General features: G+C 51.8%; 1 protein-coding gene across 2 annotated transcripts; it reads left to right on the plus strand.

Moving 5' to 3' along the window:
• The first annotated feature begins 285 nt into the window (after positions 1-285).
• TLX1 (T cell leukemia homeobox 1) lies at positions 286-6,159 on the plus strand. 2 transcript variants are annotated; one of them, XM_088842523.1, is made up of 3 exons: positions 286-859; positions 2,866-3,103; positions 5,260-6,159. In XM_088842523.1, exons 1-3 carry the CDS (start codon positions 286-288, stop codon positions 5,480-5,482), a joined length of 1,035 nt encoding a protein of 344 aa, XP_088698649.1. In that variant the 3' UTR covers positions 5,483-6,159. The 2 variants fall into 2 exon arrangements, with proteins under 2 accessions (XP_088698649.1, XP_055281895.2); XM_055425920.2 differs by having other exon boundaries at positions 2,902-3,103.
• The last annotated feature ends 19,814 nt before the right edge of the window (positions 6,160-25,973 follow it).

Genomic DNA, 25,973 nt, shown 5'->3' on the forward strand with positions numbered 1-25,973 from the left:
CTCGCACAGGGCTTTTTCGCCCGGTGATTGATGTCCCAGAGTCAACAGCGAGCGAGCAGCCGGAGAGGGGAAGGAGCAGCCGGAGAGGGGAAGAATACGGCGCCCCCTCTCTCCTTCCCCTCCCCCCCGCCCACTTTAGCCCTTCTGCGCACTTCGCCTCCAAGTCTCCACGCAGCCAGGAGCCGCTGCCGCCTCCGCGCCGCCGCGCGCTGTCCCCGAGCCAAGCACAGCGAGTGCCACCGCCCAGCGCCCCCCCCCCCCGCGGGGCCGGGGTCGGGGGCCAGCATGGAGCACCTGGGTCCGCACCATCTCCACCCGGGCCACGCGGAGCCCATCAGCTTTGGCATCGACCAGATCCTCAACAGCCCAGACCAGGGCGGCTGCATGGGGCCCTCCTCGCGCCTCCAGGACGGAGAATACGGCCTTAGCTGTTTGGTTGGAGGCGCCTACCCTTACGGCGGCGGGGGCCCCGCAGCCGGGCCGGGGGCCGGGAGCGCGGGGGCCTACGGCGCTGGAGGCCCGAGTGGCCCCGGTGGCCCGGCGGGCGCCGGCGGCGGCGCGTGCAGCATGGGCCCGCTGGCCGGCTCCTACAACGTGAACATGGCCTTGGCGGGCGGCCCCGGTCCCGGTGGCGGCGGCGGCGGGGGTGGCGGCGGCGGGGGCGCGCTGAGTGCTGCGGGAGTGATCCGAGTGCCTGCGCACAGGCCGCTAGCTGGAACGGTGGCCCACCCTCAACCTCTGGCTACCGGTTTGCCCACCGTGCCCTCCGTGCCTGCCGTGCCGGGCGTCAACAACCTCACCGGCCTCACCTTCCCCTGGATGGAGAGTAACCGCAGATACACAAAGGACAGGTTCACAGGTGAGTCCGGCCCGCGCGCGCCCCGCCTGGCCGCGGCCCGGCTCTCCTCTACTCCTCCTCCGCCCCGGGGTCCCCCGCAGCACCCTCTGCAGCCTGGCCGCCCGGCTCCTCTGGGTGCTTCCCCCAAGTTCAGCCGCCCGCCTCCTCTCTCGCGGAATCGACTCGCTGGAAGAGTTCTCCCAGCCTGGGTCCCTCTCCGTGTCTCCCACAGGACCCCCTGCTCTGAGAAGTTCTCCCTGATCCCCTCACGGAGTCCCTGGGCCAGTCAGGCGGAGGGAAGGGGTTGTAGCTTCGGGACTACCTTCTGCCGGCATTTGGGGCTCAGGGATCTTGGAGAAAGGGGCGCGAGGTGAACAAACTGTTTCTTCCGTCCTGGCAGACGTTGTCTGGCCGAGGCAGCGAACCCCAGAATCAGACTCAAGGGAAACAGGTTCCCCACCTTCCTTCCCCTACACACACACACAGACACACACACACACTCACTTCGCGCTCCGAGGTCCAGTGCCCGTCGCGCTGGCCGACCCGGTAGAGGCCGTGAGCCTGAGTCAAGCCGCAGAGCTGGCCGGCCTTTCTTCCCGGACTGCGGGCCTCGTCCGGGTCAGTGGCAGCGACTAGGCTGAGCCGCCCGCTTCATTTTCGTTCTGTCCCGGCTCGGCGTCCTCCGCTCTGGGCCCAGCCTCGTTTCCTCCGGCGTGAATAATGCACCGGCCAGGCCCGTGATCGATCGGCAGCCGAAAGAACCCCTGGGATGATAACGCACTCGGCGGCTGCCGTCTGTCCTCCTCTCCACTGCCTGCTCTGCGCCTTGCTTCTGCTCGCCTCGGCTCCCTCCGCTCCTGCTTCCGCTCACGGCACTCAGCTTTTGCTCCTGCGCGGGTCCTTTTTCACGCCGCCTCACTTCCCGCCGCCCCTAGTGTTCCCTGGATGCGAGACTGCGATCTTCCCGCCAGGCCAGGCCCCCAAGTCCGCTGGGAAACAGCCCTGAGTTGAGCCCGGTTCCCGGCGGGACCTTAGAGAGGAAGCAGGAGGCACAGGCGGCTGCCTGGATCGACCAGGACGTGGGATTCCCATGGGGCCCGGGCTCCAGGGCCCAACGGTGGAAGGGGAATAGGCAGTTAAGAGCTAGACCCTGGGCTAGGGTCGTTTTCCAGCCTTGAAACCTTGGCCCAGATTCTGGGTCAGTGGCAAAGAGGGCTGGAGAAAGCAGAAGATCCATTCCACTCTGGGCCTCAAGAAGGGCCCCTGTGCCCCAGCCCAAATCCTCTCAGTCCTGGGGAGGCAGGGCCTAGTGCCCAGTCCTACTCCCCCAGCCAGGCCAAGCTAATCTTAAAGGGCCCTTATGGAGCACCACCACCACCCCCAGCCTGGAACCACTCACTTGGGAACCCACTGGTGGAAAGGTACTCCACATAGCCCACTGAGGGGAGCCACAGCCTGCCCTAACCTTGCTTCAGCCCTAAAGAAGGCTCGGAAGGAGTTTACAGCTGTCACCTTATGCATCTGTCTCTGTGCCTCTGCTTGTCGTCTGTGTCAGCTTGTCTGGCTCTATAGATCTCTAATTTGTCCCCTGTTGTATGTAATGTGTCTGTATGCTGGTGTGTAATGGAGGCCTCAGGTCAGGATCCAGGATTCCTGGCCTTGACCAAGGATGGTCTCTTACTGTTGAGCAGCTTCTCTGAGGCTGGAGGCCTGGGGCTATGGGGGAAATACGACCTTAGCTCGCCTTGGTCATGCCCCTCAAAAAGACTGCATCTGTGTCTGATGGGCACATGGGAGCCCAGGGCTAGGGAGGCCTCTGTGGTGACAGAGGCCGGCGTCCGCCTGGTGGCTGCTGGGTGGGGGACCATTTCAGGCCACAGGCTTGGAGCTGAGGGCTGACAGGAGGACCACAGCCCTGCTTTTGGGGTCTAGCCGCTGGGCTCGCTGACTCGCGGGGTGTCGGGCCTGGGACGCCTCCTGACACTCTGCCGCTTGCCTCTGCCGTCTGTCTGTCTCTCCCGCTCCAGTGGCCCTCTCACCCTTCACTGTAACACGCCGTATAGGTCACCCCTATCAGAATCGGACGCCCCCCAAGAAGAAGAAGCCGCGCACGTCCTTCACGCGCCTGCAGATCTGCGAGCTGGAGAAGCGCTTCCACCGCCAGAAGTACCTGGCCTCCGCCGAGCGCGCAGCCCTGGCCAAGGCGCTCAAAATGACCGACGCGCAAGTCAAAACCTGGTTCCAGAACCGAAGGACAAAGTGGAGGTGAGCTGGCGGGGTGTGGGTGGCACAGTCTCTGGCTCCAGGCCTCTCCTGGATCCCTGCCTTCCGATGGTTCTGGTTCGGAGGAGCGGACCTCTCTGCTAGGCTCGAGGGGAGTGGGAAGCAACCGTGGCCGATGACCGGATGGGGCCGGAGAGTCCCCGCTGTTTTGCTTTCTGGCTTTCTGGCCGGCACACTCAGTGCGGTTGTAGAGGAGGCTGGTCTCCGCTGCTGCTTGGGGTATACGTCTGGATTTAAGCACAGTCTACGCCGTCTGGGCTTCCGAGATCAGCGAGTCCTGAGGGACGTTTTGTTTGCGCAGACTTACGCATACAGAGATGCCTGGAGATGTCTTCTATCCTGGAGACCCGAGGCAGAATAGCACGCTCCCCGTTTCTGCGTCCCAGCCGGGGCTCCTGCTAGAGCGCCTGGGGCCCCAGACCGCGAGCCTGGGCCCTGCTGTCTCCCTCCTCCCTAGACGCCTGGCCTGGGTGCAGCGGGTCCCCCACCCGGGAAGGGGAAAATCAATCTGTGCCGCCTGCGGCGGGGTTTCCGAGGGTCCCACTGAAAAGGGGATCAATCAGGAACAGATGGGTATGTGTGTGTAAGAGAGAAACATTTTCTCTTATCCCGTCACACACCCACAGCTACACTCGTTTTCCCCAGAAGCAGGCGCTTTCTCCGGTTGAACCCTTTTGCACCCCTGCATCCTCCCGCACATTTGGGCCGCCTGCTGGGATCCACACACGCTGGGAGTTTCTTGCTAGCTCAGGTCTCAGGCGGGAGAGCAAGAGAGTCTGGGCGAAGTCCCCGGCGCCGGGCAGGGAGGGCCTGGGCCCGGAGGAAGGAATTGGAGTTTCCTCTTTTTCTGAATGAAGGCGAGGAATCTGCCTGAGATTCCGCCACCGTGGCCACAAAGGAAGCCACTGCCCCTCGAGTCTGTTCCCCTCTCCCCACATTCCTGCTGCTGGGGAAGGGGTGGGGGACGAAGCTCAGACCTCTGGAAAGCTAGGGAGGGGGCAAGGACTGGAGGGGGGAGGGGAGGGGGGGAGCGCACTCGGGTTCCCGAGGCGATCCGAGGCTACGGCCTAGGGGAGGGAGTCAGGCAAGCCCTTGGGGTGGGCACACAGAGAAAAATAGTATAGCAGGCTTAGAGAAACTGCTACACAAGGTGGGGGGGCAAAGATAAACACCCCACCCAGGGAGAAAAGAAAACAGAGAGAGAGTGGACTTCCGTGGTGGCGAAGAAGTCTTATGTATAATAAAGAAAAGCAATAGATGACCGAAACCCTCATTTTCGTTTCAAACAAATTCCCTTAAATTCTGAGAGAAGGAAAGGAGTGGGGTGAGAGAAAAACCAGAGAAAAAGACACAAAGCCTAAAGGAAGAGAAATAGTTTGAAATTCAGGGAAGAACGGGCAGACGAGAGACAGAAAGAGCGAAAAGGCAAGAAGGAGCGGTAAGAAGAAGGTCGGCGTCCGCTGCTGGGAGAGGCCCTCTCGCTGGCTTCTCTCGCCTTCATCGATCGCCTACAAATTGCTTCTGGAGGCCCCGGGGACTCCCATTAGGTCTGTCCACCTTAGAGACAGACGTTTGATCTCAGTTGACTGGGTGGAGGGGAGGCATTAAATGGAATAAGTGAGTCATCGCCTCCCTGGACCGCCGCGGAGGAAGCCAGTCGGTCCGGCGGGTATCCCGGCCCGCACAGGGCTTGGCGCAGGAGGTCGGGAGCCTGGGAGAGGTTCTCGGAGAGGGGGTGAAGAGGTCCATCATGGCAGCTCACATCTACTGGTCCCTGCCTCTGCCCTGGACTGATGGGGAGGGTGAGACCGCTCAGCCTTGGGTCTTCCTCAGGTCTGGGGAGAGGCAAAATGCCATCCTAGCCCTGCTTGTGCCTTCCAAGGCCAGTGAGGGTGTGGGCCCCGCCTGGAGCCAGAGAGCCCCAACTGCTTGGGCCTAGCGGATGTCCTTACAGCTCCCCCAGAGAACCCCCTATTTTTGTGGTTTCCAGTCTTTGTCGGAGTCAGAACCCTCAAAATAGGGGAGTGCTTTCAAGGGCCCCCAGCTGGAATTGGGGGCCTCGAAAGGGAGCTGCTCTCTCCCAGTCGGTATCCCGGGAGCGCACCCGAAGCGTGGGTAACGGTTTGTCCCCGGTGCAGGCGGCAGACCGCGGAGGAGCGTGAGGCCGAGAGGCAGCAGGCAAACCGCATCCTCCTGCAGCTGCAGCAGGAGGCCTTCCAGAAGAGCCTGGCTCAGCCGCTGCCCGCGGACCCGCTGTGCGTGCACAACTCCTCGCTCTTCGCCCTGCAGAACCTGCAGCCGTGGTCTGACGACTCGACCAAGATCACCAGCGTCACGTCCGTGGCGTCGGCCTGCGAGTGAGCCTGTCTGCTACTCTCTGAGAGACCCGAGACCCGGGCCCAGCCAAGGGGTCTCGAGGCCCCCGAGAGCCAGGACTCTCGCCTGCCCTCCGCCGCAGACTGCACGCCTCCGCGGATCGCGGCGCCCCTCCGCACCGGCCCGCGCGCTCCCGCCAACGCCGATCTCTTTTGGGTGGAAAAGAAGAGAGCGCGCAGGAAAGGGACGCGCCGCCGTCTCCCAGATGCCTACGCGGTCCCGCGCCTGCTGGAACTGTTCAGAGTCCTCCGTTTGCGTCTATTTTATTTTATTCTGATTTTTAACGTGGGACTGAGAGAGGCAGAAGAGGTGGTGGAAGATGAGCTGGTGGGGTCCCTAGAGGACAGCATGAGCTGTCATTTGAACTTGCCCTGGGGAGACCCCCCCCGCTCTGTTCTCCACTCCCCGTAGTGGCCCGCCCACACGGTGGTGATTTCACTGTCCCCCCTGGTGTCTCCCCACAGTCACGCACAGGGGCCCTATGGCAGAGTGTCTTGCACACACAGGGTCATAGCCTTCACCCCCTTGGCCCTTACGATCAGGGGTGGCCCAGATTCATTCTGAACAGCATGGCACTTCTCACAAATACAAGGCCACAGTCACACTGTGACACACCATCGCACACACAACAGCCACAACAGCGTCACTTGGCCTGCCAGACCCCTATCACACACCCTAGCCGCACCCAGGTACGCACAGGCAGGTTTCCACACAAAAAGCCTATTTCTCCAGATCCTGTTCGTAGGGGGGGGGGGTTTAAGTTATGCACTTATAAGGTGTTTTCTGTGTAACCTTTTTATAAAGTGCTTGTGTAATTTATGTGAAAAAAAAATAATAAAACCCTCCGAATCCGGAGTCAAGGCTGCCTGCTCCTTGCTGAGCCCAGCACCTTGCAGCTACTTGAGTCTGGTGTGAGCTGGTGCAGCCAGGGCAGCCCCTCATACTTAAGTTTGAAGAACATCTTGGGGTCAGGACCTGTCAGGTTCTGGAGAGAGGAAAGAAGGAGGAGGAGAAATGAAGAGAAGGCAGCACTGAGAAAAGTTGGGAGAGACAGTGTCTCCTGGGACAATTAGTGCTCAAGATTTGTCTTTGGGAGTGTGTGCACTGTGTGTTTGTGAGGGTGTGGGCAATCAGGATGTTATACTGACAATGAATGTTTGTATAATAAGTGTTCAAGTGTGTAATTTTGTATGCAGTTGTGTGTGCTTATTTTGCTTGTTTTGAATCGAAACTACCATTATATATACAGACTTGTATGGGTATGTGTGTGATCATGTGTAAATGTGGCTTTTTGGGTAGTTGTATAATCACCCACCAACATCCGTGATTGTTAGTGAATCAGGTGCTAATATTTGTGAGAGTATATATTAGTTTCTCATTATGAATCTATTTTTGTGTTAAATGTATGAATGTTTATGGTTGTATACCATCTATAACTGTATGTATGTAATCATGTGTTAGAGGTGTATTTCATTGTATGAGTGATACTTGTCTAGGATGGTATATAATTGGGGGAGTGAATTAATGGGGAGTATGGATCGTTGTGGATTACATGTCCCTCCGGTGAGTGTGTATGGTGCTATGTGAGTGGGTATAATTGTACACTGCTGGAGTACATGATGGTGGGGTGTGCAGATCCATTGTAGGGGTATACACATCTGCTAGGAGTTTGGGGTTCTAGGACCTTACCTAGCAAGCTGCAGCGATTGGAGCATTCTATGAGTAATCGGACCAGGATCTTCTGTGGTGCTTGAAGCAAGACTTTCCAGCTCCCAGACTAGCCTGGCCTAGGAGGGATCTGAAAAACTGACTTCCCGGGGACCTTCAGGGTGGCCCCAGACCACTCTAGCCAGGACAGCAGCCACAGTACACAACACTCCCCATAACATTTAGTCCCCCACCTACCAGACCAATGTCAGGATATACAAAACTGACTTAAGCCTGCTTTTCTGGAAGAAGCTAGGTGGTAGAGGCTTTGGGAAACATGCCATCCTGGGGTAGTGGAGTGGGGACATAGGGGGCTCTTTCTTTAGGGTGGAAGAGTGAGAGAATTTTGTGGCTAAAAACTGGAAGAGAGTAGGGTGTGGGGCTTGTTCGTGTATGCAGAGCTGTGTGCACCCAGACTGGGGTTGAGGGCAGGAGAGTTACGGAAACCATCAGAGCCCTCATCCTGGCCTAGACTGCGCTCTTGGCTCTGCCATATCACAGAACAAAGCACAGCAACCTCCAACCCAAGGAGGCCCAGGAGGAATTTTGGCTGAGTGGGGAAGGGGCACTGCTTGTCCATCCCTATCTGTGCTCCTCTTCGAGAATGATCTGGGCAGGAGAGGAGGATTCTGAGACCAAAGGACTTCCAAGGTGGAGGGGCTACCCCAACCCCAGACCCACCGGGTGACCAGGCCAGACCCTGACAGTGTGTGGGTCGAGGGGAGAAAGTTCTGGTCTCAAAGTCAGGTCTGCAGTGGGCCTCCTTTCTGTGTCTGCGGCCACATCCAGTACCGGGCCAAGCGAAATCGAAATCCGGAAATGGCCTCCTGGAACAGCAGAATTCTGCTCCTCCTACCTGGGTAGGTCTGGCTTTCCCTCCCCTCCTGCCGGGACTGGAGCTGCCCAGCCCAAACTATTTTCATTTGGTGCGGTCTCTCCTCCATTTGCGTCTTTAAGAGGCACCTTCAGTGCCTGCCGGTTGCTGTATTCCAGAGTTGCCGACCCCAGAGGAAACTGGGGCCTTCCTCCCACCTCCTGACTCCTGGGACCCTTCAGGCTGGGCGCCGGGGGCTCCTGGATATTTTCTGGACACAGACTGTCTAGCCGAGGCATGAACAGGGAGTGGCTGTCCGGCTCAAACTGAACCCCCAAACAGGCTCCCGAGAACCCCGACTCTTCATCACCATTCCCTCACCCCTTCTCTGGTGAGACAAAGCAGGCAAAATCAGGCGTAACACATCTCCTCTCCCAAATACCTCCTACGTCCCCGATCTTCACCAACAGCTGGGGTCACACTCAAAACAGCGCGGGGCCGGGCCCCTCAGCCCCTCTGCTCTCGGACCCTGTCCAGCTTATTCGGGCCTCTCGGAGAACTGGGCTTCCGCTCGCCGGAATCCCGGGCGCCCCTCTCGGGAGGCCACCCCACTCCCCTCCCCTCCCCGCTCCGGCTCCACTCGCCTGTTTCCGGGGCTCCCAGGTCGCCCGGTCGCGCGCTCTCCCGGGGCCCCTCCCACGCGCTCGGGACCCTGGGCGAGGCGTCCCAGGGGTGGGGGCACACTCCCCGGGGTACTGGGGCCCTCGGCGCTGAAAGACGGCGTACGACTCCCCTCTCTCGGTCGGGAATTCGTTGGGACCGAATCTCGGTGAATCCCGCGTCGGCCGAGGGCCGCGGCGAGGACAGACCCGGATGGCGGCGGGGCCGCACACCCCGTAGTCCCGCGGGGACGCGGGCTGGAAGGGAGGGGGGCTGCCAGGGTCACAATCAGGGCCAACTACCCGCCGCACAAAGAAAGCTCACAACTCCTATCTGCCACCGCTCCTGCAGGCAAGGGTCTGTCTGTTCAGAAATAGAAAAGGAACAAATGATCCGAATAATGGTGTGTAGAGATGCGGAGAGAGAAGAGGAATTAACGAACCTGTCTGAGCAGAAGGGGCCACATCCTTCCTTGGCTTGAGTGAGCCGACTGCACTGACCAAATTCTGCGGTGAGTGAGCCTTGATCACCCTCTCAGACCTGGCTGACTGGGTGGTGGCCTTCTGGGGCCCAGAAACCCAAGCAGGGCTGGGGTCCTAGCGCCCCCATACAGTGCCCCCGCCCCCTGGGGTGGCACACAGAGAATCTGGCCTAACCTGTTAACCATAATAGCGGCTTTGTGTGGACAGATCCGTGCTTGGGAGCTCTATGGGCACAGTCTGAGCACTGCCTCCTGAAGCCCCCACTGCAGTGGCAGGTATGGGGTCTGCACTGGGCCCAGGACTCAGACAGGAGTCCTGTTTGTGGTGTGAGTGACTTGCAGGTGGGCAGGCCGGTTCCAGGTGTATAATTATGCAGGAATCTCCAGGCTGTGCAGAATTGGAGCAGCTGGGACTCAGAGGACATGCTGCAAGGGGCAGTGGGCTAAAGCTGGGGCCCCAGAGCTGCACTAAGGGCCAGATGCTGCCCCCGACACACACACTTGCCACCCACCACACACCCCCGCCCTGCTCCACACACTTGCCCCCCACCACAGACACTTCCCTTTTACTCCTCCCAGACCCCCACTCAAGAGTCAGACACGACTGAGCGACTGAACTGAACTGAGATCCCCCCCCCCCACCTCTGCCAAGCACCTTCTCACTCTCCTAGGCCTTCCTAATCAGCTCAGAGTTTGGAACCCAGCAGCCAGGTCACTGCCTGGGTAGCTAAGGGGAGCTGCCCGCGCGATTTTCCCGCATCGTTCGAATCCACGGCCGGCCCAGGAAGATCTCTGAAACGGCCCACCTGCACTCACTCCTGGATTCCTTATCCTCGGAAGTCTGATAGGAACAGGCTGAGTGAGTGAGAGGTCTGCAGCCAGTTCAGATTTTCCAAGGAGCTCAGAGTAGACTCAGAATACGGTGTATGCAACTGGGGAACGTGGGAAACCAGGGCGGAGGTGCGTGGGGAAAGAGGGAGGGGGAGGCAAGAAGGGGGGAGGGGGAGGGAGAGGCGTCGTGGGGGATGGTGAGTAGAGGGAGCGATGAGCGCCCATGTTGTGTTGAAGGATGGGTACAAAATCACATCCTCTCACCCTTGACCTGCGTTGTTGTGGACGACCTCACATACCTCCTCCAACTACACAACGGCTGGAGTGTGCGATGTTACACAAGGCAAGTTACAAGTGTGCTGTTCTACGCGCGCGCATGCACCGTACACATACACGCATAAAGTCTCCACTGCTGCGTTCGCAGTTACCATCACAAACTCACGCCAGGGGGGGACCCCATCAAGTTCCTATGGGTGGTTACCACGCGTTTATCCCGCCAAGGGCCTTCCTTTCCTTTCCCCATCTCTCCTCCCCCAGCCTGGAAGGAGGAGGGTCTAATTCAACTACCGGTCGGTTCGGGGGTGGAGATTGCCCAGGCCTGCGTTTTGGTTTCCAGCCCCGCAGTTCTTGCAACGTGACCGTGGCGTGGGGGCAGCGGGCCGCCCTGGATTCGGCCGAGAACCCTAGCAAGGCCCGGGAGGTCCAGCGGCCGCCGTTGCCTCCACGAAGCCCATAATAATCTGGCCTCCTTGTATGTGCGAGAAGCTGGGGGGAGGCGTGGGGGGCATGGGGGGTGCGAGGCCCCTCTTCTGGGTGCCGTTCAATGGGGAGGTTTGGAAGGAGCTGCTCCTGCCGCTTCACATTTTCCGCCTTGTGGCCCCAGAGCCCATGTATCTTCGATTCCTGCGGGAGGAGTCGCAAGTCCGGAAAGCTGAAGGCCCAGAAGCTGCTGGAGCCGGACCTGGGCGTCCCCGAAGAAACGCAGAAGTGAGTTCCGGGCGCCCTCTAGGGGCCGCGCGGGGAGAGGCGCCTCTAGCCGAGGCCCTGGGAGCTTGTGGTCCGAGGGACCCTGGAGACCTTCAGGGGCGGCTGCTAACAGCCCCAGTGGAAAATGATAACGATAATAATATTAATAATTAACAATATTGGGCACTTGCTGTATTCCAGGCACTGCACTAGGTTTTAAAGGTATTAATACATTCTTAATAACCACCCCCTATGACGAAGGGTCTGCCTCCAATGCAGAAGACCAGGGTTCGATCCCTGGGTCGGGAAGATCCCCTGGAGAAGGAAATGGTAACCCACTCCAGTATTCTTACCTGGAGAGTCCCATGGACGGAAAAGCCTGGTAGGCTACAGTCCACAGGGTCGTAAAGAGTCCGACACGACTGAGCGACTTCACTTCACTTCTTCACATGACATGGGTGGTATTTTAATCCCACTTTATAGACAAGGAAAATTGAAGTCCAGAGAGGTTAAGCAACTTGCCTAAGGGCACACGACTCCAGCATTCGAACCTAGGGTCTAACCCTGGAAACACTTTCTTTGGGATGGATTGCGAGTCCCAGGATGTGGTGGATTTGGGGAGGACTCCTCAAGAAATGTCTTGTTTTATGGAGGGAGCTCTTAGCTCAGAAGTCCACTGGGATTTTGCTCCCTTAAGACTGGAGAAAATGTTTCCAAGCTGGTTCCCTCCAGCTCTGACTGCTCCCCCCTCCAGGATCCCCTCTGCAGCACTGCCAGGACTTGAGACCTTGCCCTCCTCCTTCCCCACACCTAATCCTTAAGTCTTTCCCAGCCAGGGCTTACCACCTTCCAGGAGCCCTTTGGGATTGGAAGGGGGTTCCATATACTTCCACCCCTCCCTCTTCTGGGTCAGCAGGATAGTGGACACAGGCCAACAGAAAATTTAAAAAAGAAATGAATGCACCACACTTGATTAGAGGAAGAAGTGGAGAACCAGGAAGGTAAATCCTTCCTCTCTTTTCCATCTGCTCTGAGCAAAGCCTGTAGCTGGAGGAGGTTTTTCTGGGTTGGAGGATGGGGGAGCATGTTGGGGTGGGTCAGAGAATTAGCGAGGGCTTATGCCCTGACCTTTTAAACAGTAAAATTCAGTCAGAATATGAAAAGAAAAGAGAGAACTGTCTTCCCTTCTTCCCTGCCTTCTCCAGAGTGGTAGAGAAGGGGGAGGAGGGTAGGTGAGTTGTCCCTGGGAGGCTCTATTATATACAATATAAGGTGTATTCAAGGCTATGGTTTTTCCAGTAGTCATGTATGGATGTGAGAGTTGGACTGACTATAAAGAAAGCTGAGCGCCAAAGAATTGATGCTTTTGAACTGTGGTGTTGGAGAAGATTCTTGAGAGTCCCTTGGACTGCAAGGAGATCCAACGAGTCCATCCTAAAGGAGATCAGTCCTGGGTGTTCATTGGAAGGACTGATGTTGAAGCTGAAACTCCAATACTTTGGCCACCTGATGCGAAGAGCTGACTCATTTGAAAAGACCCTGATGCTGGGAAAGATTGAGGGCAGGAGGAGAAGGGGAAGACAGAGGATGAGATGGTTGGATGGCATCACCGACTCAATGGACATGAGTTTGGGTAAATTCTGGGAGTTGGTGATGGACAGGGAGGCCTGGCGTGCTGCAGTTCATGGGTTGCAAAGTCAGACACGACTGAGCGACTGAACTGAACTGAAGGTGTATTCATTTATATATAAATTTCAGGTGTATAGGAAACACTTGGGAACCTTGTTAAAATGTAGATTCTCATTCATTATGTCTGGGGTGGGGCTTGAGATTACAGATTTAGAACAACTTTCCTGTGGTGCTGATGCTACTTCAAGGATCAAGGTACCACCCCTGTATGTCTGAGATCTAATTCTGGGTTCTCAAGCTTACCTATCAAATATGGCCTGCAGTTTTATTTGCCCGAGTATTTTTCCATTTTATTTAAAGAAATTAAAAACACAGACACAAATGACACCCTAAAATTCACTCTCCAGCATGCCCCAGGCCTCACCACTCCCTGCGATCTTAAGTCCTGCTCCTTCCCCATCCCATGCTCCTTCCCTGTTACCTGCATGGCTGGCCCCTCTTTTTCCAGTGCACCTGTCCCTCTTTCTAAAATTCTCTTTCACTCCCAGGCGCCTGCTGAGGTGACTTTGGGCATCAGCCTAGGTTTTGGGCTCTGCGTCCCTGCTTTCTAACCTCGGGCAAGTTAATTAAATTTTAGGAGCCTGCAGTTTCCTTGCCCAAATTATAGGGCCAACCCTTCCCCGGATTACAGAAGGGATTAAGGAGATAAGGCAAGTAAAAGCTTTGGCTCTTAGCTGGTGCTCCAGGAGTGGCGCCGGGAGCCCCCAGGGTGGCTCGACCTAGGTTTTCTGTGCACGAGGCAGGGTGGGGCAGTAGGAGGGTGGGTCCTACAAACTGCAGAGGTCCCCTCCCCAGATTATTGATTCCTGGGGTAAAGTCGAGTGGCCTCTACAGCTTTCCCTACTCAGCGCTTCAAAGGGAGGCTTACTGTGCATTTAGGTGCTGCATTTCCCGCTCCTTCTGGCAACAAGGAACAGATTACCCATTTCTACCCACAGGCTTCTACTTCTCTCCCTTTGGCATCTCAGGCCTGAAATTGGGAACTTCCTGGTCAGCACAGGGGAGGCATAGTTGCTTCACTGGGGCGGATTCTGCCTGTTGGTGGGGAGGATAGTTTATTAACCCCACAGGAGCCCCAGGTCAATGCTGCCTCCTCAGCTACTGTCCTGGGTGCTGGCCTGCCTCTCTGCGCAGGCGCGCGGGATCACAAGGCGACTCCAGTCCGGTTTACAGAGCTGGTGCACACCAGCCAGCCTCGGTGCTGAGAGGGAGGCTTCTAGCCTAGAGAAAGTGAGGGGTCGATGGTCCCTCAGAGACTGGATGCATTTTAATGGGGGTGGGGTAGATCGAAGTAGCGGAATCACTGGAAGGCCTGGGGCCTTTGATTGCACCAACTGAGCCAAATAGTTCTAGGGACCCCCTACCAGTTCCTTCACCTTCTGCCCAGGGGTGAGTTCCACTCTCCCTTCCACACAGCTTGTTGCGGGGTGTCACCGCCAGTTCACCGGAGTTCACAGGACGCCAGTGAGCTCCAGCGACTGCCTGCGGGGAGCCGCCCCGCGGCGCTCAGGACCCGTCCAGGGCATGTGGAAAACTCTGCTTTCGTGCGGACCGCCTCGAGCCTGTGTCCAGGCCAAAAATTCGGTGGAAAGCTCTGTAGGACGATTAGTGAGCGTCCCCTCGCCTCCGTCAAGGCCAGACAGGCAGGGGATGCCAGGTTGGAACTGAAAGAAACGCAGTTCCAAGAAACGCAACCTGCGTCCACCAGCTTGGATCGGATCAGTCGGTAAAGTCAAGCCTCTACCCAGCTCTGAGGTGGATCCCACGGGCCCGGGGATGCAGTCTTGTCCCCACAGGGCTGGGGAACTCGGCAAAGTTGGTCCCTTCAGCAGCGACTGGCTCCACTCGGCCAAGTGGACCTGAGAAGCTAGGGAATCCAGCCGCGCGGCGCTGACCTGCGCCGCGGAGGGCGGCCTGAGAGGCGGCGGCCTCGGCCGCGGGTAGAGAAGCGCCTGCCTTTTCTTCTTGGGCTCCAGGAACGCGAGCACCGGGCGGCTCTTGGCCTCGGCGAAATCTGCCATCAGCCTCTCCTGTGGGCTTTATCCCTTCCTGGGGCCCAAGACCCGGCCCCGGGCAGGCAAGTGCGCGGCGACTTTGCTTTTTCTGCCTATTCTAGGACTCCCTACCCCACCCCCGCCTCCAGAAATTGTGGGAAACGCGCGACTGAGCAGAGGCCCTGCCCTGCCCTGCCCAGCCCGGGGCCGCCCTGGCCGCGGATTCGCTCCTGAGGGTTTCAGGGTAGAGTCTAGGGAAGCGCTCAAGTGCCCGGGATCCGCCCAGCCGCAGAACTGTAATCGCTCGGAAACCCGCCGGAAGAGCTGGGTGGTTCGAGTGAGAATTCATCCTGTGGCAGGGAGGAGAGTTGCAGGGTGAGAACCCAGAAAGAAAGGCACACTTGCTGGTGGCCCTCCAGCACAAATAAGCACCACTGTGCGCCTCTTTCTCTCTTGTCCTACCTGCGTCCTGGGTCCCGTGGGGTTCCAGGAGGACCTCAGGAGGGCCTTACTCCATTACAGAGAGATGACAGCCCCAAGGGGCCCCCATGGAGTCATCCCCCAATATGTTCTCTCCTCAGTTGGCCTAGCTAGCGGTTTCCAGGAAGGATGAGGGCAAAGGCAAGGCTGATAGAGGAGTTCAGGTACCCCTTATTTTTTGTTGAGGAAAAAGCACCTTGGGCTCCTGTGTTACTGGGCAGCCCTCCCTTGTAGCTGTGTTGTGAGATTCATTACAGTGAACGCAGCTGTTCCTCTTCACATTCCTTGGTGAAAGTGTTAGTTGCTCAGTTGTGTCCGACTCTTTGTGACCCCATGGACTGTAGCCCACCAGTCTCCTCTACCCGTGGGATTTCTAAGGCAAGAGTACTGGAATGGGTAGCTATTCCTTTCTCCAGGGGCTCTTGCCCACCCAGGGATCGAATCCAGGTCTCCTGCATTGCAGGCAGATTCTTTACCCTCTGAACCACCAGGGAAGCCCCACATTCCTTGAAACAGCCAGGAATCCCAGGAAAAATGAGCTGATCAGCCCTGACTGTTCCTCCCCAGACAACTGAGCCTACACAGCATCTCTGCCTTTATGGCCCTTGGATGTCAGGGAAGTGGGAAGGAGGGCTGAGTCTTTTGGGCCACAGGCCTGGCAACTGTCAATAGCCTCCTTGGCTGTGAGGACAAATGAGTCTTCTTAGTGACCAGAGTCCACAAGAGGGACCTGTTGGAAACAACCATTCCTCTCCAGCCAGTACAGGACAGAAACCCTTCCCACCTGTATAAGGTTCAGAGACTACTTCTCTCCCCAAGACTGCAGAGAATCCTCCCCTTCCTTGAAAGTGTTAGTTGCTCAGTTGTGTCTGACTCTGCAACCCCATCGACCCTAGCCTGCCAGGCTCCTTCATCAGTGGAACTCTCTAGGCAAGAATACTTTTCTCCCTGCTCAGAAGTGTAAGTCTGGGTTCAGCTAACTCAAGAGAAAATTTAACTTAATACAGGGATACTGGATAGTTTACAGGAGCAACAGGAAGGTTGAAAAAATGAGGAAGATTGTATCAGGAAACCCCACAAGGTCACACCGCAGAAAAGCCTGGTTGGTGCATTACTGCTGGCACCCCGGTCTCTAGACTCTTGTATCTAGAGATACAAATGTCACTATGTGTAATCTTTCAAGTCTCCTTCCGTCCTTACTGACCTTAATCCTTCAGATTTAAATTTTGTGTGGGGTCGTTTGATTGGCTAAACCTAGGACACATGTAGGCACCAGCTGTCACCGATGGGGAGAAAAATTGTGAAAAACTAAAATTCACCCACCAATGTTGACCTTCTGTGGGGAGAGTCTCTCCAATCAGAAAATGTTCAGAAGGGTTTAAAAAAAGGTGGGGGGGGAATGATAAATGCTGCTACAGTCCACACCTTTGACTGCTCAACATCCATACACACATTTCTTTCTAAATTTACAGTCTTTCCCCCTACAAAAGGCTCCCACCCAATGTCATGCTACTGTCATTCATACAGAGTGCATTTGACTTGCCCTCAAGGGAGACATTCCAAACCCTCATAGCTCTAAATTCAGGGTCTTCCTTCTATTCCTCCTCCTATTCTTTTGGCATCCTAGCTCAGTATTCTGCAACCTGTGAACTAGACCAAATTGTAAAGATAATTATCACCACACATAATAATACAACAGCAAGGAAATAAGAACTGGAAGAAAATGCAAATAAGTTCAAATATATAAATGTCTGATATGACAGATGGTCAGGAGGTAAAAGCCACTTTCTGTAATATTAGATTCTGTTTCGTATTTATGACATCCATCCTCCTTTTTCTGTTGTTTCTCTTGCCTTCAGTTATCACCTGCTGGTTTTCTTTTTACCCAGAGGAGCAAGTCTCTACTTCTGAAGGATCTGAGAACCTTGATGATCCTGCCTAGGAAGGGTTGTAGTTAATGTTAACTTTTACTTCCATTAATGTTTTAAACTTTAATTTCCATTAACTTTTACCACTGGACATAACAGCATTAGGAGGCTCCTCAGGGGAGCCCCTTGTTTCCACAAATGCTTTCTTTTGCCTATGGTATAGAGAAAAACTCCTGCTTGATCTTGATATTCAGAATTAATCACGCTGGTCAATCCCATAATCCCTCTTTAACATGTTTATCCATTGCTGTGAGCAACCAGAAGTGACCGGGTAGCAGTTTCTGCTTATAATTCAGTAAAAATATTGTTGTTTCTCCTGGTAGGAACTTTCTTCCTTTGAGGACCCCCTAACCCCAATCCAGCAGAAATAAGGGTCATAAGAAGTGAGTGGGTCACTGGGTACTTGTAGGAAGTTCTGCCCCTGTTTTGGGGCCCATATAATTGGGCTGTGGGAGAAATAGCCTTCCATATTAATCACTAGCCCACAACTTATACCTCATCCTTCAAGTACTGTAGCACACCATGATAAAAAGCTAAATTGTTTTGAGAAAGAGTCCAGAAACACAATGGGTCAAACTAGATAAAATGTAGTTTTCTCTTATGACCAGGAAAGAGGAATAGCTTTGCTCTATGAACACATCTCCAGACCTGAGCTAATGAGGGAGCTCTGCCATCCTCAGTAAATGCCTTGCAAAGTTGTCAGTCCTGGCTAGCAGGAAGGAAAGGGTTCAGCAACTCCAGGGCAGGCTCTTTAAGATGACTTGAAATGACTTCTCAGTTCCACTCACATTCCATTGAGGTAAATGAGGGAGGTTGTGAAATGTAGTCCCTGTGTAGACAACTATATGCTCAGGAAAAAGGGAGGATGGATTTGATGGGACAAGCCATAGACTCTAGTATTCTTGCCTGGAGAATCCCATGGACAGAGGAGGCTGGTGGGCTACAATGCATAGTGTTGCAAAGAGTCAGACAGGACTGAAGTGGCCGAGCATATGCACATGCCATAGTTTCCTTTATACCATTCCATTGATCTGTAAAGTCAGCTGCTTCTGGATGATGAAATACGTAAGATCAGTCAATATCATGAAGTTTAGTCTGGTTTTGAAACTGTAATATGAATTCTTTTTTAAAATTGTATTTATTTAAATTGGAGGATAATTACTTTACAGTATTGTGATGGAATATGAATTCTTAAAAAAGCAATGTTGTGTGGGAAATAAGGCAGTTATAAGGCATAGACTAACTTTATGGGAGATAATATTGGCAGAATCTTGATATTTGGTGAAGGCATATCCAAACTAGATCCTGGTCTAATAGGTGCTGCCTGGAGTGAAAGAATAGGGGACCTGGGGTTGATTGCTGCTGCTGGCAAATTGGTTACTTTCCCAATGATGGTGACCAGGGTGGCTTTGATGAGATGTTGAGTTCAGATATAGCCTTCATTCCAGTCTTGGGACCATCTATTCAACAGAAGGTTTGGCAGGCCCTGGAGTTCCCGGGGGTAAAGGACTCAGATCCAGAATGTGTTATCTTGTCCACCTGATTATTAAGAACCTGTTCTATAGTAGGAGGTTTTTGGTGCTTGATGTCATAAAACATGAATGTTTTCACACTCTATATCCATTCTCAAAGATTCTTCTTTATCCTTTTTTCTTTTCACTTCCTTACCCGAAGCCTCTAACATCAATCCTTTTAAGTCCTTGACCATCTGTCTAAACCGTCAGCCACCACCCATACATTCACTGCAGATCCTTATCTCAGGTCATCTTCTGTCTGCAGACAGGGTGAGCACAAAATACACTGTTTGACATTCCACCCACTGGGTAAGATTCTCTTTTCTGTTGTCTTTCAGAGCCATCCCAGATGGGACTGTACAGCAATGATTTGTTTCTGACCAGGGTCGTTGTATTGCACTGTAAACTGGCCTTGAAACTTTTCTTCCTCCCTCATCTGGTGTTAGGGTATTCCCCATGAGATCATAAATGTGGAGTGAGGGGTGGCATATTGTAGTATAAGCTAGGGTGAGGCAAGTGGACTCCCTGTTGTGAAAAATACACAGAGGCATCCATTCTCAGGTGGATGCACTCAGGTGTGCAAGTACTGGGTCAGCACCTGAGTGAATGCCTCCATAAATTTTATACCATAGGCATCTTGTCTACCTCCCCCTCGTCCAGGCCCTGGTGAGTGGACTGTACTGGACACTTACATATGTCTTCAGGACCTATTTGCACCTGATTCCCTGGATTCCACTTCTACTTGATGACAGACTCTAAAGGGTACAGTCAACACGTGGTTAGCTAGATCAAATAGCAGCCGATCAGTTAGCAGTTCATCTGGCGTCTCACGTACACTTAGTGATTTATAGCAAACTAAGCCCCCTTCTGTGAGTAGCTATTTTCTTTTTGGAGAAAAAAAGGCTCTTGATTCTTTGCTGGACCATGAGAGGTGCCTTCTTTGTGACTATTCTATGGTGACATGTCACAGGCTCCACATAGCACCATGTGCTGTAGTGACTGAACTTTTGTTCAAGCCTTATCCATGCTCTACTGTGCCTTAAGAGTTAAATGGAGATGTGATAGGAATCATCAGCCTTCGTACACAGACACACACACACACACACACACACACACACACTTATTTATTTTTTGCTGTGCTGGGTCTTTGCTGCTATGTGGACTTTTCTCTAGTTGCCTCAAGTGGGAGTTACTCTCTAGTTGCAGGGCAAGGGCTTCTCATTGTGGTGGCCTCTCTTGTTGTGGAGCACAGATTAGGGCACAAGGGTTTTAGTAGCTGCAGCACGTGGGCTCAGTAGTTGCAGCTCCCAGACTCTAAAGCACAGGTCCAGTAGTTGCAGGGCATGAGCTTAGTGGAATCTCCCAGGATCAGGAATGGAACCTGTGTCTCCTGCATTGGCAGGGAGATTCTTCACTAGGGAGGCACTAGGGAAGCACCCCCACCCCCAACCACTTCACTTTTATAGTCCTTCATGATATAAGTTTTGCAGTTCCCTCAGGATGTAGCTTGTGATCTACTATTTTGGTGAGAGTTCCAGGGTCTTCCATGTTGCCTTTCCAAATATTAGATTGCCAGTGTGTGCTAGTTTCTGAAGATGGAAAGGAAGATAATCAGGAAATAGTTTATATTGGACCCTCTGTAGGGAAAATTGAGTAAAAAATGATCTCATGACCTCCATGAACCTCTACTCTAATGGACCACAGAAGCATTCATGTTAGCTGAAAGTTAGCAACTAATAATCTCTCTAAAGGATGAGTGTTCCCCTTTCTCTAGGGCTCAATTCCCCTTGAAATAGTAAAGGATTCCTTAAAGGAAGACCACGAGAGGAATTCAATATAGTTTTGCCGTCAGGAGCTGGACTCTGTGAGCTTGAAATCTCTCTGTATCTTAGTTGCTTAAACTGTAGAATAGGGGTAACAGTGCCTACTTCAAAGAGTAGTTTGAAGTCTAAGTCGTGTTTGAGATAAAATCTGCATACAGCAAATTTCACCTTTTTTAGTGAACAGTTCTATGAGTTTTGACAAAACTCATAGGTCAGGGTAAACTGCCCAGGGGATGTGATCTCTCAGCTGGTGCTGAAGGATGAGGAGGATATACAATCAGATATAGAACATTTTCATCACCGTCCCCCCAAAGTCCCTCATACCCTTTGGTAATCAACCTCTTCCTCATCTGAAGCTCCTGGTAACACCTGCTCTGTTTTCTGTCCCAGTAATTTGTCTTTTCTAGAGTGCCATGAAATGAAATCAGACTGTATATAGCCTTTTGAGTCTGGCTTTTTTCACTTGGCATGATACAGTTAAGATTCATCCTTGTTGTATGTGTCAGTAATTCATTGCTTTTTTTATTGCTGAGTAGTATTCCATTGTATGGATGTACCACCGTTTGCATATCCATTTGCAGTTGAAGGACTTTAGGGTTGTTATCAGTTTGGGGCAAATAAGAACAAAGCTAATCTGAACATTCATGTTCAGGATTTTGGTGAACATTCAAGTTTTATTTTTCTTGGGTTAAATACTCAGGAGAGGGATTGCTGGGTTATATTTAAAGTGCATAAGCGTATTTTTATAAGAAACTGTCAAACTGGTTTCCAAAATGGATAAGCCATTTTTCATTCCACCAGCAATGTGTGACAGTTGTAGTCACTCCATATCCTGGCCAACACTTAGTATGTTCAGTTTTTAACCATTTTAAGGTGTGGTATCTATATTGTGGTGTTTTGTTGTTGTTGTTTTTGTTTGTTTATATTTGGCTGCATAGCATGTGGGATCTTAGTTCCCAAACTGGGGATCAAACCCATGTCCCCTGCAGTGGAAGTGCAGAGTCTTAACCACTGGACCTCCAGAGAAGTCCCCTTACTGTGGTTGTAATTTACATTTTCCTAATGATTAATGATGTTAAAAACCTTTCCATGTGCCTTTTTGGTAAAATATTCAAATTACCCATCCATTTAAAAAAAATGGAAATGGACTGCTTGCTTTCTTTTTATCGAGTTTTGAGAACTCTTTATATATCTTGCATACAAATCCTTGATCAGATATGTGAAAGTGAAAGTCACTCAATTGTGTCCGACTCTTTGTGACCCCATGGACTGTAGTCCATGGAATTCTCCAGGCCGGAATACTGGAGTGGGTAGCCTTTTCCTTCTCCAGGGGATCTTCCCAATCCATGATATATGTTTTGCAAATATTTTCCTCCAGTCTGTGTCCTGTCTTTTAATTTTCTGAGCAGTGTTTACTGAAGAGCAGAAGTTTTAACACTTTCATGAAGTAGAATTTATGAAGTTTTTCTTTAATGGGTAGTGAGTTTGGTGCTATAGATAAGAAGTCTTTGCCTAACACAAAATCATAAAGATTTCCTCCCATGTGTTCTTCTAGATATGTTATAGTTGGTTTTCTACTTAGAACTATAATCCATTTTGAGTTAATTTTTGTTAATATGCCAGTTTTCTTTGGTATATGGATTATAGGGTAGTTTCAAGGATTAAATAATGTATGTTAAGCATTTATAACAGAGCTTGGCACATAATGAAGTTCAATAAATGATAGCTATAATTATTAAAGGACATTCTTTTGCTGTTATTACAGAATTCCTCACTGTTTTCCTTTTTCTTAAGGGTGTCTATGAAATGACTCAGGTCTGGAAATTGAGGGAGGTGCCTCATTCCCTATTATTGGGGTTTACCAATCTATTATCATTACTTATTTACCTGCAAGTAACAGAGACCTAAAATAAGTGTCCGAAACAAGATGAAAGTTCATTTCTTTCTCATGTGAGTGTCAGAATGCAGGCTGTCCAGGGCTGGATGGCATCTCTAGTCCATAAAGACACTCGGGGACCTACACTCCTTTTTATCTTATTTTCTCACCACCACTAAATATTGCCCTTATCCACATTCCAAGATGCCTCATAACCACTTCTATATTTTGAGCAGGAGGTTGGATAACCAACAAGGACCATGTATAGCACATGGAACTCTACTCGATGTTATGTGGCAGCGTGGATGGGAGAGGAGTGTGGGGCAGAATGGATACATGTGTCTGTATGGCTGAGTCCCTTCACTGTTCACCTGAAACTGTCACAACATTGTTAATTGCCTATGCTGCTGCTGCTGCTAAGTCGCTTCAGTCGTGTCCGACTCTGTGCGACCCCATAGACGGCAGCCCACCAGCTCCTCCATCCCTGGGATTCTGCAGGCAAGAACATTGGAGTGGGTTGCCATTTCTTTCTCCAATGTATGCATGCATGCTAAGTCGCTTCAGTCGTGTCTGACTCTGTGCGACCCTATGGACAGCAGCCCACCAGGCTCCTCCGTCCACAGGATTAGGCCTATACCCTAATACAAAATTATAAGTATTTTTTTTTAAAAAGAAATAGAACCTCTGATTTTTAGCAGAACACGTGGTTACCAAGAATAAAGACTACATTTCCCAGCCTCCCTTGCAGGTAGGTATGGCCATGTGACTTCCCCTCCTGTCCAGGCTGCCACAGAACATTAAGAGGAATTCCAGGTGCTATACAGTAGGTCTTTGCTGGTTATCCATTTTAAATATAGCAGTGTGTACGTGTCCATCCCAAACTCCCCTGGAACTCATAAGTTCATTCTCTGTGAGTCTCTTTCTGTGTTGTAAGTAAGTTCATCTGTATCATTTCTTTTTAGAGCCCACATACAAGGGATGTCATACATAAGAGGTTCTATTTCTATGAGAGATAAGGGGGAAATAGATATTAGAAAGCAATTAGTAATCCTTGCCACAGTAACTCAACTCAAGCCACTGTAAACCAGTTTTTACTATTAAAAAGTACTGATTGGGACTTCCCTTGTGGTCTAGTGGTTAAGACTCTGAACTCCCAATGCATAAGGTGCAGGTTTGATCCCTGGTCAAGAAACTAGATTCCACATGCCACAGAGAAGACCTGGCACAGTTAAATAAATAAATAATTTTTTTAAAGTACCGATCAAGAAGCATATTAGTGGCCTCTTTTGTTTCAGGCACTTAATTAGAAAAAACAAAAATATTGTAATGGTCAGGGACCTCTGTCCATGGAGTACCTGCCCTGTTGACTAGTGTCTTATTTATGCTCATCTCCCTCTGCTATTAAGTGTCACTACTTCGCTTACTCCTTGGAAGGAAAGTTATGACCAACCTAGATAGTATATTAAAAAGCAGAGACATTACTTTGCCAACAGAGGTCCGTCTAGTGAAGGCTATCGTTTTTCCAGTGGTCATGTATGGATGTGAGAGTTGGACTGTGAAGAAAGCTGATCGCCGAAGAATAGATGCTTTTGAACTGTGGTGCTGGAGAAGACTCTTGAGAGTCCCTTGGACTGCAAGGAGATCCAACCAGTCCATTCTAAAGGAGGTCGATCCTGGGTGTTCATTGGAAGGACTGATGCTAAAGCTGAAACTCCAATACTTTGGCCACCTCATGTGACGAGTTGACTCACTGGAAAAGACTCTGATGCTGGGAAGGATTGGGGGCGGGAGGAGAAGGGGACAACAGAGAATGAGATGGCTGGATGGCATCACCCACTCGATGGACATGGGTTTGAGTGAACTCCGGAAGTTGGTGATGGACAGGGAGGCCTGGCGTGCTGTGATTCATGGGGTCGCAAAGATTCGGACACGACTGAGCGACTGAACTGAACTGAACTTCGTCTAAACCTCAAAGCGTTCTTCATTTTCTTTGAAACAAAGAGCCCCATACCATCTTCTAATAGCACCCCTAGCCTGTAGAGAACAGATTACTAATGCTTTTTGGTGCTTCTGCTATTTCCTTCACCGAAGCATTTTTTAAGTTATTTGAGAACAAAACAGCACCATTTTAGTTGCTGAGAGGCAGGTATCTGCGAACTCACAGATGTCTGTCAGGCTGGAGAATGAAGAAAGTACAGTCTTAGTAATTTCCCTCTGGGGCAATCTCAGTCCACATTGGTGCACTCATTTTCCCCTCTCCAACCCTCCCTTGTTTTTTGTAATCTCAAAGATTGGAAACAAAAGGCCATCTGTAGAGAACCGAGAAAATTATGCTATATCCATCAGTGTAATATGTGCAGCCATGAAAAGAATGAAAGCTCTAATTACACTGATGTGGAGCAAACTCTAAGATATATTATGTGTAAGAATAAGATGCAGAACAGGATGTGTGCCAGGCTGCCCTCCACGTATGCATGTAGGGAGGGAGAATATGTGGGTCTGAATGTGTATGGAAAAGCTTGGGAAGGACACAAGACAACGATATCTCTGGTTCTCTGGGAAGAGCAACGGGGTGGCTGAGAGAGAGAGGGTGGAAGGGAGGCTGACTTGCCACTGCTTTGAACTGTTTGAATCTGGGTTGTGTGAGTATATTATTTATTCACACGTTTGAAACCACAGATTTGGATCACTCTCCTCATTCTGCTACTTACCAGCTGTATCATGGTAAGCAAGACTGCATTCCTCTTGAGTCTCAGTTTTTTCATCTGTAAAATCAAACTGTTGGAAGCCTTCTCAGCACTCTGAGAGTTGCCGAGGGTGTTTTTGTGGCACATTTAAGGGAGCCCAGGGTTTCACTGGCATTGCTGCCATTTCCACCACTACATACAGATGACCAATGAGGAGAAGCCTCTGACCAGGAGAGGCCAGAGTCACTTATCAAAACCTGACAAAAAGTAATGTGGTGAGAGATTGACTATGTGATCCCTGACCCCACTGAACTTAACCCCAAGTTTGAGGAGCCAGCTTAAATAATGTCCTGGGGTTCACCTGCTGGGTGACGTTATCCGCTGACCCTCTTCCCTGACTGGGTGACAGTGTCCAGGACCAACCCTCAGGGATTCTGTCCAACTCCAGATGGTTATGTCCTAAAATTCCTCCCTTGTTTCCTAATATAAAGGAATAGAACACATAGTCATCTGGGGCTTTGCAGGGAGAAATACCCAAGATTTCAAGCTTAACGTTTTTTAGAGACATTCTCCCTGAAGTGAGCGCCCACTTGGAACAACTCGGCATAACTCCACTGCGGTGATGCTGACCCTGTGTCCAAACCACGCATACCAGACCAGGAATCCTCTCTAATTCATCATTTATTCATTTGACAGATTAATTCAGTCCCTTATCTCTGCCAGGGATGTAATGGAGACTCAACTGGAAGTTACAGTCCTTTGGTGAAGCTAAAAATCAGATAAACAATCATAGTAAAGTGCCACAGCATCAGAGAGGCAGCCAAACTTTCTAGAAATACCAGCAGAGGTTCAGGACACAGGGGTCTGGGAAGCGAGTTTTCAGCTTGCATCTCAAGGTAGTGGGTGGAGGACAAGACCAGATAAAGAGAAGCAGTTTTCCTCCAGCTGTTGTAAAGGTGAAACAGTAGGTGTAAGGCTCCTGCAAGGCTCAACACACTATCAATGCAAAAACTGGTACCTGAGGGA

Source organism: Moschus berezovskii, chromosome 12 (genome assembly GCF_049115385.1).
Source record: "Moschus berezovskii isolate FMDL1 chromosome 12, NW_MosBer_1.0, whole genome shotgun sequence".
NCBI lineage: Eukaryota > Metazoa > Chordata > Mammalia > Artiodactyla > Moschidae > Moschus > Moschus berezovskii.

Excerpts from the sequence above, each read along its gene's own strand:
- TLX1 (XM_088842523.1), top strand. The coding sequence starts at position 286 with ATGGAGCACCTGGGTCCGCACCATCTCCACCCGGGCCACGCGGAGCCC. Across the intron at positions 860-2,865 it reads CACAAAGGACAGGTTCACAG|TGGCCCTCTCACCCTTCACT; the intron begins GTGAGTCCGGCC and ends CTCCCGCTCCAG. Across the intron at positions 3,104-5,259 it reads AACCGAAGGACAAAGTGGAG|GCGGCAGACCGCGGAGGAGC; the intron begins GTGAGCTGGCGG and ends TCCCCGGTGCAG.